Source organism: Drosophila tropicalis, unplaced genomic scaffold, assembly GCF_018151085.1.
Source record: "Drosophila tropicalis isolate 14030-0801.00 unplaced genomic scaffold, ASM1815108v1 contig_805, whole genome shotgun sequence".
Classification (NCBI taxonomy): Eukaryota; Metazoa; Arthropoda; class Insecta; order Diptera; family Drosophilidae; genus Drosophila; species Drosophila tropicalis.
Genome location: NW_027173295.1, coordinates 1,610,991 through 1,622,086, shown reverse-complemented (window position 1 = coordinate 1,622,086; position 11,096 = coordinate 1,610,991). Strand labels below are relative to the sequence as shown.

The window sequence follows — 11,096 nt, the reverse complement described above, 5'->3', positions numbered from 1 at the left end:
TTGGTGTGTGCGTTTATCTCTTATCCCCTGGATGTATGTATAGACATACATACATACATATATAGATATCTGTGTATCTAGGAATTGCTTTAAACTAAGGCACTAAGCACTTTTACCGTTTTGTCTCGTTGCCCAACTTTGTCAAGCGCAAATAACAAACTGTTATGTGTCTTTGTATAACTAACACTATGTGTACACGACTCCACTTTGCCGTTTTCTAAGATGGGACGGATGGAAGGGGCAGAACAAAGCGGCGGCTGTAAAATACATATATCCTTTTTTTTTTTTGTTTTGTTCTTCTTTTGTTGGAAGCGGCAACCCTCGGATACCTTGGGTCGAAAGTGGGTAAAACAATAAACAAAATAGTTGCATGTGTCTTGTCGCTTAAGTCAAATTGAGAACATTGAAAATAGAAAATAGTTTTTTTTGGTTTTAATGTTTTAATGGTTTTGGCCATAATGTCCTATGGTGTGAACTGCGGGGACAGGAACGTCTATGTGACGTTTCTAGAAAGTTCAAAACAAAATACTTAAAATGATATGCAAGTTGATTACTTGATTAACACTAATAATAACATGAATAAGACATATCCGTATCATAAACGATTTTTTTTTGACAGGAACTAACGTTGTATTTATGAAATTATAAATAAATGATGAGCTGGCTTAAAGTCATTTTGGGAACAGAGAAAAAATGAAAAGGTTGTCACCAAGTTAACCACTCTAGAATTAAAAGGCCGTCCCACTACATTATTACTAAAACCAGTTGAGAATTGCAACTGAATGAATGTATACAATTATCATATAGAAGAGTTAGTCTGACTGCTACCAATTCAGTATTGCCTTTACTGGTCGATAGAGTGGCATCAAGGTCAAATGGAAAATCATATTTTGTATTTGGGCTATGTCGGCCCAGACTATGTGTCTATAGTAAAAAACTGGTGTTTTAGTTTATTTTAAACCCTTTTGCCCCACTGTGACCCATTCTATGTGCCCTGCAATGTTACTTATGCCCACTCCACGGATATTCGTCTTTCCATGTTAGTGCTACAACATTTCTCACACTTTTTGGACACAGTGCGGAAAAAAAGTACATTTTTCAAACGGAATGGAACATTTTTCGTAGTCCGTAGCATGCTTTTGGGGTTGGGGAGTTGCCAGTGAAAGTTTTGTTGGGACTTCTATAGCCGCAACACCAACAGCAACAGCAGGAGCCGCCTCACCGAGTTGTGTGTTGATTTTTATAGTTTTTGCAATACCCTCCGCCCTCCGTTTTATCCCCGCCTCTGTATTGCCATAGCCATCATTTTGAGCCATTTCAATGTTTGCGGTCGTTTTGTTTTCTGGACCATTTGCGGATGGATCAGAGCATCAAGTTGTAAATTTGGCGATTAGCACCCCTTTGTGTGTGTTGCTTGTTGGTTTCAGTTTCGGTTTCGGTTTCCTTTCCTTTTTTATGTTATATATATATAAATTCTTTTTTTTTTTTTTGGCCTGCCTTTTTTTTCTAAGCTTGACAAGATGCGCGGCGGCTGATAAGTTGCATATGAAATTAGCATGGGCCATGGAGCAGCATGGGGATCTCTGGACATGTAGAGTCTTTGGTAGCAAATGTTAACTTCACTCCATTCGGGCCGGGCGACGATCTTGTCGCTAAGGCTTTATGAATAAAACATTTTGTGCTTTTCGGTCTGCTCCTGCTGCTGCTGCTGCTGCTGCTGCTGCTGATGTTGCTGTTGCAGCAGCAACATGGTCAAGACAGTAGCAACAACAGCAACAGCAATAGCAACAGCCGCAGCCGCAGCAGCAGCAGCCACTCTCACAACTTTAACTCCAACTCCAACTTGGAGTCTGACTTCAACTTGGACTTGCGAGTTGCAACAAATGTTTTACAAGCTTTTCAGCGCTTTGTTGTTGCCCCATTGTTGCTACTGTTGTTGTAGTTGCTGTTGCCGGTGCTGCTGCTCCTGTTGTCCAGTTCCCGGAAACAATTCAGAAAAAGAGTGCATCGCATCGAACACAACAAACATATCGAACAATAAATCGTGAATGGGTTTTACTTTAAATTTTTCGTTTTGCCATTCTGTTGTGTGTCGATTCTTTGCGCCACTTGCAACAGCATTTGCTTTATGACATTTAGCTGCGTTTATTTATGATAACAGTTCTCAACCCACATGCAGCAATAACAACAAAAACAACAACATCAACGAAGCCAATACACTCAACAGTTTGTCAGCATTTTGTCGTCATCCTCGTCTGCTATGTCCTCATCCTTGTCCTCAGCGTCATCATCATCCAGAAAGTTGACCCAAAGCTTGAGGCGGCTGAATCTTTATAAATTCTTCCAAGACAGGAAATGAGTTTCGTAACCATTTTTTTTGCTTTTTTTTTCTCTCTCTCTCCCTATCTCTATTTGAGTATTTGCCTTTTTGTCAGCCTGTAGGCGTGAATGCATTGAGGCGTGGCCTTAATCGTCGCCAAATTTGTTATACTTGAGGGGGGGTTGGAATGAGTTTGCAAATTGGTTTAACTTAAGCTTAAGTGTTATAAAACATGCCTCTTGGCCAAAAAAAAAAAAAAAAAAAAAGAATAAGTACATATTTTCTATATGTATTTGTATTTTTCCCTTTTTTTCCTTGTGATTTTCTTTTTCTAGTTGTTAGACCTGAGCAAAATCCCGTTAAATGAGCCGCGAAAATAGTTTCCGTGTCTGAGGGGAAATTGGCAAGCAAAATATATCTATCTAAAATGTTAAGAGGGTAACAGATTGCAAGTTATCTTTAAGTTGCATAAAAAATGTGTGGTAACTACTTTTTGATAAAAGTGAATAAAAATTCTGCGAACGCAAATATAATCTCTAATTTTATTTAATTTATTATTCAACATCAACAAACCCATTTAACTAGAATTTGAGCCATAAATGTGTATGTTGAATAAAATAAATTCAAATAATTTTTGGGTTAGTTTAATTCAAAACTAGAATTTGAGCCTTTTGAATTAAACAATCCCAAAAATTATGATGAAACGTGCTAGAGGACATAGGATGTATTTCAGATATTGGATACACTTACATACATACATACGTATTCGCTTATATTATTCTTTCTTCAACATATTTCTCAAAACTTTCAACATTATTTAAACTTACTTATTAATAAATTTCTTAAATATTAAACTAATTTCTTATTGAAATAAAAAAGTTTTCTTTTCAATAAGAATTTTAAAGAGGCGATATATTCAAGAGGACATATGTACCTATACATATATATATATATATATATATATTAAATGTCAAAATTAAGCAAACAATAATTAACGATTCAATTATCGGATTACAAATCGATCAAAATGTGATATGTGACCAGTCGCATGATAATTGAAAACAAACTATCATAAGACAGATTTGATATATGTACATATTCCTCAATCAATTACTTTGAAATACTTTATCAAAGTAGTTTGCCTTAAAACTTAAGTTATTTTTATGTTTGAGATAGGAGAAAAGTACATTTACTCTTTTTGTTTGCTGCGTGACTTTGTTTTCCTTTTTCAACATTCAACATTAATACGATGAACATCATTAGTTTCCCTATTTGTTGTTATAACCTTTAAAAAAGACTTAAACCTCTCGTGTTTTCGTATTTTCAGCATTTAAAAGAAGATCAACGCATTAATTGAATTAATAACATTTTTAAGTCTTGTTATGTGCTTAACTTTTTTAAGTAGCTAACATTTCTGGCTTATTATTATTAAATTTATTTTATATATAAGAAGGAATATATAGATTGAAATTCCCATTTAAAGATTAAATATGCTTCCTTTTCTTTTGGATTCCACATTTCAATACTTTTAAAGAAATTATCGAATCATCGTTATTAAATTCGATAAACTTAGAAATGAATACCGAAACTTTATTGTAATCTTACAGAAGTTCAAGATAAATTAACAGATGATTTACAGCTGAAAGTTATGGCCAGGTAATTAAAAAGAATTCCAATTCTTTTGACCTGATGACAACTCCACCTCCTGAATGCAAATGTTTTAATTAAAAATACGCGCCCATTGAACCGTTCCGAGAAACGAATTGAAATTAATTTGCAACAAACCAGTAAAACCAACAAAACTCAAACCCGATTGCAATGGGAATTGTGTGCACCCACATATGGAAATCAATCAAGCGAACTTCTCTCCTGCCGTCTGATTAGGACGGAACTTCCGCTTGAAAATGAAAATTTCAAATTTTGTTTATGAAAAATTTTCACTTTTACATAATTTTTTGTTTTTTATTCGTGTGGGGGGATGGAAGGAACCAGCTGGTACCAGCTGCGGCTGCTGCTTTCTTTTACTGCTGCTGCTGCTGGTTGGTGGTGGCCACACCCAGATTATTGTTCCGCCCCTTTTCCTTATATACCGAAGATACAATATACAATAGTTGTCTCGCTTCCACTGCAACAAAGCGACTCGATTGGTTGTACAAATGAAACCGGTTTCTGGACGTTGAGCCAATGCCAAATGGTAGCCATGAAAGACAAATTTTGATTATATACGAACATGTATATAGAAGGTATAGGGAGAGGATATCTACATAGATACATATGTCAGTATGTATACTGAAAAGGGGTTGGGTCCCGTTTGTATCTGGCAAGTGCGCTGCTGCTCCACTTGAATCCAAGCGATGGCAACTACGGCAGTGGCAGCTGCTCCTTCACTTTGTGTCGTTTGTCTAAATGTTTGTGTAGAGATCTGGAATGAATGGGATTGGGAATGGGTTGGGTTGAGTTAGGTTCGGTTGGGTTGGTCTGGTCTGGTATGGTCTGGCCTGGGTTAAGTTGAGTTGCCGATGGTATGGTGGTTTGATGTTAGGTAGAAGGAAGTTATATCAACTAAGAGCACTGCCATTGACTACAACTACTACATACTACTGCCAGGTTACATTGATTTTCCTTTTACCCTGGACCTGGATTGCCTTTATGACATTGGGGTATAAGAGGCACTCGCAGAGATCTCTTAGCCAAAATGCTGATTATGCTAATTATTATCAATTCTTTGTTTCCTTTTGTGAAAGTTAAATGTCTATTTATCAGATTTATGTAATATTAATGCCTTATCTAAAAACCTGAATCAGCATAATGTTATAAGGAACTCTATGATAAGACAGACAGGCGAACTCACTCGCTATTTTTTGATATAAAGTATAATGCTGTAAAATGACTGACAATCATCGAATAGAATAATGTTCACTGTATGTAAAATAAACATAAATACTTATTCTCTTATAATTTATTGAAATCCCTAATGGTTTCATTTTAATTTTCTCTATACTCAGTATTTCATATAAATTCTCATTTATTCATTAACAATATCGTAATAATATGTTCGAAATTTCAAAAATTGTTTTACATCTTTTTAATCTCTAAAAAATCAGAATCAATTATTGGATGTAATATTCTAAAAGGGAATACTTTTAAAAGTACCTATATTTTGTCTAGAGTTTTATAAACGGTTCCGTAAATAATGAAACCAAAAGCTTGAGATATAAATCCATAACTATAATAGAAATATAACGAAAATATCATTATTTTTCTTTTTATTTAATATTCTCCTTTTACGAAAATATATTTACTTAATTCTAGTTAGATTCCTTTTGAAAAAAAAAACAAAAAAAATTGCTTCTATTATACATATATACATATATATAGATACATATATATATTTACCTTTCTGTGTGATTTCAATGGCAATCACAACAAAAAAGATGACTTTGGAAAACTTCAACTTGAAAAAAAAAAAAAAAAAAATTACAAAATAAAACAACACTTAAGAAAACTAAACAGGCTTTAAATTCGCGTCAACTCTTTTAATCCGATTTATTGGATTAATTTTTTAATGATTCCTTAATGCCTTGTTGATGACTTGCAGAATATCAATTTGGAGATCCGTAAAGGCCACAGGTTCCAGCTGGGCATTACGTATTTTCATGGCCACTGCCTTAAAGAAGGCACCAATTTCATCATCATCATTGAGAGTCGGAGCGGGCAGTGAGTAACGTGGGTTGAGGTTACCATGGTTGGAAGTTGGATGAGCATTTGTGGGTATTTCCACAACAGATGTTGTTGGTGGCTGCTGTCCCTCTTGTTTGGAGAGAGTCATATAGATGGGATTCTCATTCGTGTTATAGCTGACCTCAAGTTGGGGTTGTTGTTGTTGTTGGTGCTGCTGCTGTTGGTGTTCTTGATGTTGTTGCTGCTGTTGTTGTGGCGATTCTTGTATTGGCGAATCTCCAGTAACAACCATTTCTTGATCTTCCTCATCTTCATCCAATTCCTCTTCTTCCTCCTCCTCCTCCTCTTCGACATCTTCTTCATCATCATCAACATCGTCATCATCATCATCTTCATTAGTATGTGGAACATCGCCATTGATATAGTTTTCTATATCCATTTCATCATAACTAGCCACACAAAGATCTGTTGCTGACTGATGTTGATGTTGCTGTTGATCCTCTTCCATTTCGCCCTTATGTGGCCCAGATAGCGGTGGCAAAGCTAAACCTGTCTGCACAGGACTCTCTTGCTGGACTTGAGCACTTTGAGCTGAAGCTGTTGCTGGCGGTGGCGTATTGGGGGCATCCAATTCTGTAACCGGAACATGTTTGGGCAGCAACATGTTTAAATGTGACCCATCATTGGCCGTGGCATTATTGTTATCACTGCATTGATGGAAAATTAATTAATTATTTATATAAGATAAAATATTCTTGAACCCCCTTACAGTGTCTTTTGCTGTATGTATTTTTGTAAAAAATTTAACGAGTCATAATGCTTCCAGCGCGATGATATGCTATCCAAATGGGGCATCAATGTGCGTAGACGTTTATGCTCTCGAGCATATTGATCTCTCAAGGCTTTCCATTTTTGGCGACATTGTTTCACTGAGTAATAATAAATTATAAATTATTAGAGATTGGAAGAGTTTAATGACTTTTTATGATTTACCTGATTTTCTCAATTTCCTTGCTATTTCCTCCCATACCTCCATTTTCAGTTTGGCATTACGATAATTCTCATTGCCATAATTATAGATCATATCCTCCTGTTGTATAAGAGTTATGAGTTCCTTTTCAAAGTAGATTTCCATATTTAGAAATGTATGCAACGGATCATCATCTTCCTCCAAATCGGCATTTACTGTGCCTGACGTCCCGGCAGAAGGAGTAGACGAAGAAGGCGCATTTGCAACAGCAGCAGCAGCTGATGCATTAACGCAATCAACAAAATCATTGTATAATCTATCAACTGTTGTGGCATGAATAACGTTCGATGTCTGTACGGCATTAGTTCCACCATCTGTGGTTAGATAATTCCAATTGTTATCCTGCTGCTGCTGCTGCTGATGATGATGATGATGCTGTTGTTGCGTTGGCTGCTGTTGAATTATGAAAGAGGAGGTTGTCGTTGTCGATGAGACATTCTTATCGCCGCTGTTGTTGCTATTATTATTGTTGCTCACTGTGCCACCTTGGCCTTGGGATGATGGGACAAAGCCACAGTTGCCCAATAAATGATGATTAGTTGGTGTGGCATCTTCAATTTTAATGCTACCAGCTAGATTTAGATTATGGCCAGCTCCACCTCCACTGCTGCTGCTGTTGCTGTTAAACGATTGATTAGTGGAAACAATTTGTTGTTGCCCTGCCACAATTTGGGTCGTTCTTCCCCGGTAACTAGAACAGACAATAGATCATACCATTTGCAAGATGTCTATCCCACTAGTAGTACTACTTACTTTCTTGCCAAAGCATAGGGACGTAAAAAGTCGAGCTCTTTATAGTATTTCCATTTTACAGCTTTGACACAGGTTTTGGCACGTTTCAGTTCTCGGCAGTATTGATCCCGCAATGCCTTCCATTTGGCCTTGCATTGAATGCCTGTAATATGTATGTATATAGAATGGGATGATTAACTTTCCACAAACAACAACAAGCGCGGCAGCAGCAGCATCTTCTCCTCCCCCCAAAAACCGCCACCTAAACCTGTCAACATCATCTGCATTCATTTGCTTACCCGTCCAACCCACATGACTTCCAATTTCATTCCATTTTTCATCTTTGCACTTGGTGCTTCTATAGTTTTGATGCTTCGGATTGTATAGGGCTTGCTCCTGGGCTACCAGTGAGATGAGTAACTGCTCTTTGGGAATTGTGACACTGTTTTCCATTTTATTCTAAGAACTTTTAAAATAAAAAATAAATGTTAATAAATAAAGACGAAAACAGCTGTTCAGAGAGATATTTAGTGTGACCGCCAAACGAACTTTACAAAACTACATTAGTGTTGAAAAACAACTGATTCAATTGTCGCCACAGAGCTGTTAGCGCCAATTCAATTTGAATTATTCTTTTTTAATTGCTCTCACCGTTTTTATAAATAATTATATTAATTAATTATACATTTCCTGAGACTTACTTTGTTTTATGTACACTATTTAAAACCTGTTTATAGCAAGACGAACAGCTGTTCAATTAATTTGTCTAAAATTTAAACAGTGTTGCATAGTTTACTTGTTAAATGGCGTCATTGTGTCTATGTTTTCAGTGTTGCAAAACGTAGGTTTTGCTAACCGCTTAAATTTAAAATAAAACCATTTCGATTTCTCGTTAAGCACAGCCAAACTAATCCAATTAGTTAATTGCATTAGCAACAAACAAAAACAAAAAGAAAAACTAAAAAACATCATTATATTGTAAATGGGAAATTGTAGTTTAGTTGGCCATTTGGTCTAGAGCATAAAACATATAACGGGTTTTCTAAAAGAAACATTGTTTATTTTTTTTAATTGTGTTTGACTTTATTTCCCATTCACAATGCCAAAAATTGATGCAGAGACACAAAAACTTTACGACGAGATCAATGGTTTAATAGCAAAGTTTAAGGTTAATTACCAATTATGTTTTATTGTAATATTTAGTGTTTAAATTGGATGATGTCCAATTAAATATTACAGGAGGACCAAAAGTCCAAGGCTGATTGTTCACTGGGTGATAAATGCGGGGACATGAGCGATGTCTCCAAAATTCGATTCTCGTCGAAAAAGATTCTCAAAGGTCACATCAATAAGGTGAATTCGGTACACTTTGCAGGCGATTCACGTCACTGTGTCACAGGCTCTCTTGATGGCAAACTAATCATATGGGACACTTGGACAGCCAATAAAGTGCAGATTATACCATTACGATCTGCATGGGTTATGACCGTTGCCTTCTCACCATCGGGCAATTTTGTGGCCTGTGGTGGCATGGATAATGCTTGCACCGTCTACGATGTAAACAATCGGGATGCATCTGGGGTGGCCAAAATGGTACGGGAATTGGTCGGCTATGAGGGTTTCCTTAGCTCTTGTCGATTTCTCGATGATGGGCATTTAATCACCGGTTCGGGTGATATGAAAATGTAAGTGATTCGACGATGATGTCATGCATGTTCAATTTTAAATATAATTCTCTGATGCTCCAGTTGCCATTGGGATCTGGAGAAGGGCGTAAAGACAATGGATTTCAATGGACATGCAGGTGATATTGCTGGTCTATCGCTATCGCCCGATATGAAGACCTATATCACTGGCTCTGTGGATAAAACTGCCAAATTGTGGGATGTACGCGAACAGGGTCATAAGCAAATGTTCTTTGGCCATGATATGGATGTATCATCTGTTTGCGTAAGTGCAAAAGGAAAAAACAAAAGCATACATCCAACTGATGATGCAATAACTGATTCTCTCATGTGTATCATCCGTCACATTTAACAAAACAAAAAGGTCACTCTTGCACCTACATACTTAACAATTTAGCTTAGGGTTTATTTTAAGTACTCATTTTGGGTTTCCTTCCTGTCATTATTTGGTTGCAGTACCATCCCAGTGGCTTTGGTTTTGCCTCTTGTTCGGAGGATCAGACGGCACGAATGTATGATTTGCGATCGGATCAACAAATTGGACTCTATGAGCCGCCACAAAAGAACACGGGCTTCACTTCTTGTGGTGCGTAGAAAAACAAACAAGCAAGACAGTGGGGTGTCGGTGGGTGGTTGGTTGGAGGCCTGCCGCTCTCCTTGTTTACCTTGACTTTTGGACATTTTCTTAATCTGATTTTCTACAGCTTTATCGACCAGTGGACGCTATATAATGTGTGCCGGCATTGAGGGCAATGTGCACTCATGGGATGCAATGAAGCAAAAGCACACGGGTAGGTTGCGGGGAGGAGAAGGGGAAGCACACTTGACTTATATTGATTTTTTCCTTCTCTGTTTTATTGTTTTTTTCTTTTGCTTGTGCTGTATCTGTTTGGACTTGGATTTGGGTTGGTACCTTAAATTTAGGCACATTGTCTGGTCACGAGAATCGCATCACTTGCATCAGCCTGTGCCCCAATGGAATGTGTTTGGCCTCAACCAGTTGGGATCAACAGGTTCGCCTGTGGCTCTAATGTTTATTTACACAGTTCTATGTATCTCCATTTGGCTCCATTTCGAGGGCTTTAGCAATTAGTATTCTCTCTCTCTCTTTCTCTCTATCTATCTGTTTAATAACATTTACGAATGACTAAAATTGGTAAATGAGAAACACTAGTCAACAAAGATTTGTAGCTTTGAGAAGAAGCATCAATAAAAATGCATAATTTCACTCAGCACCGATTCGACGAGATGTTGCTTATCAATTGGAATTTATTTATGGACTCTGCTACGTATACGTAATATATCAAAAACGTAGCATACTTATGGGCGTGTGCATACACTTGGAAATTATTTTTAAGCTAATGAAGAGATGTGTTAAGAATTCTGAGCGCATTTCTAACTAAATTCACTCACAGCATGTGAACTGATCAACCTCATTTATTCACAATAACAAAAATTACAAAACTGTGGGGTCATCCTGATGGATCATTAAATAAACCTCTTGATTTTGCTAAGTCCCTTTTATGTTCAAAATGTTCTAATATGTAAGAAAATTGCTTAGTAAAGTAGATTTTTTGTTAGGAAATGTTAAATATTTTATAAAGTTAATAGCTCCTTACAAACTGATGGTAAGTGTTTAGTGTCTTAC

At 36.7% G+C, this 11,096-nt stretch overlaps 2 protein-coding genes across 2 annotated transcripts; one reads left to right on the top strand and one right to left on the bottom strand.

The window, feature by feature from the left end:
• Positions 1-5,835: 5,835 nt before the first annotated feature.
• LOC137579888 (putative uncharacterized protein DDB_G0271606) lies at positions 5,836-8,289 on the bottom strand. The gene is made up of 5 exons (XM_068293755.1): positions 8,063-8,289; positions 7,785-7,926; positions 6,995-7,722; positions 6,771-6,930; positions 5,836-6,708 (listed from the first exon to the last, which is right to left on the bottom strand). Exons 1-5 carry the CDS (start codon positions 8,214-8,216, stop codon positions 5,883-5,885), a joined length of 2,010 nt encoding a protein of 669 aa, XP_068149856.1. The 5' UTR covers positions 8,217-8,289; the 3' UTR covers positions 5,836-5,882.
• A 476-nt stretch (positions 8,290-8,765) lies between these two features.
• Gbeta76C (guanine nucleotide-binding protein subunit beta-2) lies at positions 8,766-10,687 on the top strand. The gene is made up of 6 exons (XM_068293788.1): positions 8,766-8,931; positions 9,003-9,448; positions 9,512-9,713; positions 9,905-10,034; positions 10,153-10,239; positions 10,373-10,687. The coding sequence occupies exons 1-6, from the start codon at positions 8,863-8,865 to the stop codon at positions 10,477-10,479; spliced, it is 1,041 nt and encodes a 346-aa protein (XP_068149889.1). The 5' UTR covers positions 8,766-8,862; the 3' UTR covers positions 10,480-10,687.
• Positions 10,688-11,096: the final 409 nt, after the last annotated feature.

What these genes read in the sequence shown, in the direction of transcription:
- LOC137579888 (XM_068293755.1), bottom strand. Translation starts at nt 8,216, where the DNA reads ATGGAAAACAGTGTCACAATTCCCAAAGAGCAGTTACTCATCTCACTG. An exon ending in AAGTCATGTGGGTTGGACGG is followed by an intron (nt 7,927 to 8,062) that starts GTAAGCAAATGA and finishes TACATATTACAG; the next exon opens with GCATTCAATGCAAGGCCAAA. An exon ending in TACATACAGCAAAAGACACT is followed by an intron (nt 6,709 to 6,770) that starts GTAAGGGGGTTC and finishes CCATCAATGCAG; the next exon opens with TGATAACAATAATGCCACGG.
- Gbeta76C (XM_068293788.1), top strand. Translation starts at nt 8,863, where the DNA reads ATGCCAAAAATTGATGCAGAGACACAAAAACTTTACGACGAGATCAAT. An exon ending in TGGATGTATCATCTGTTTGC is followed by an intron (nt 9,714 to 9,904) that starts GTAAGTGCAAAA and finishes ATTTGGTTGCAG; the next exon opens with TACCATCCCAGTGGCTTTGG. An exon ending in CACGGGCTTCACTTCTTGTG is followed by an intron (nt 10,035 to 10,152) that starts GTGCGTAGAAAA and finishes GATTTTCTACAG; the next exon opens with CTTTATCGACCAGTGGACGC.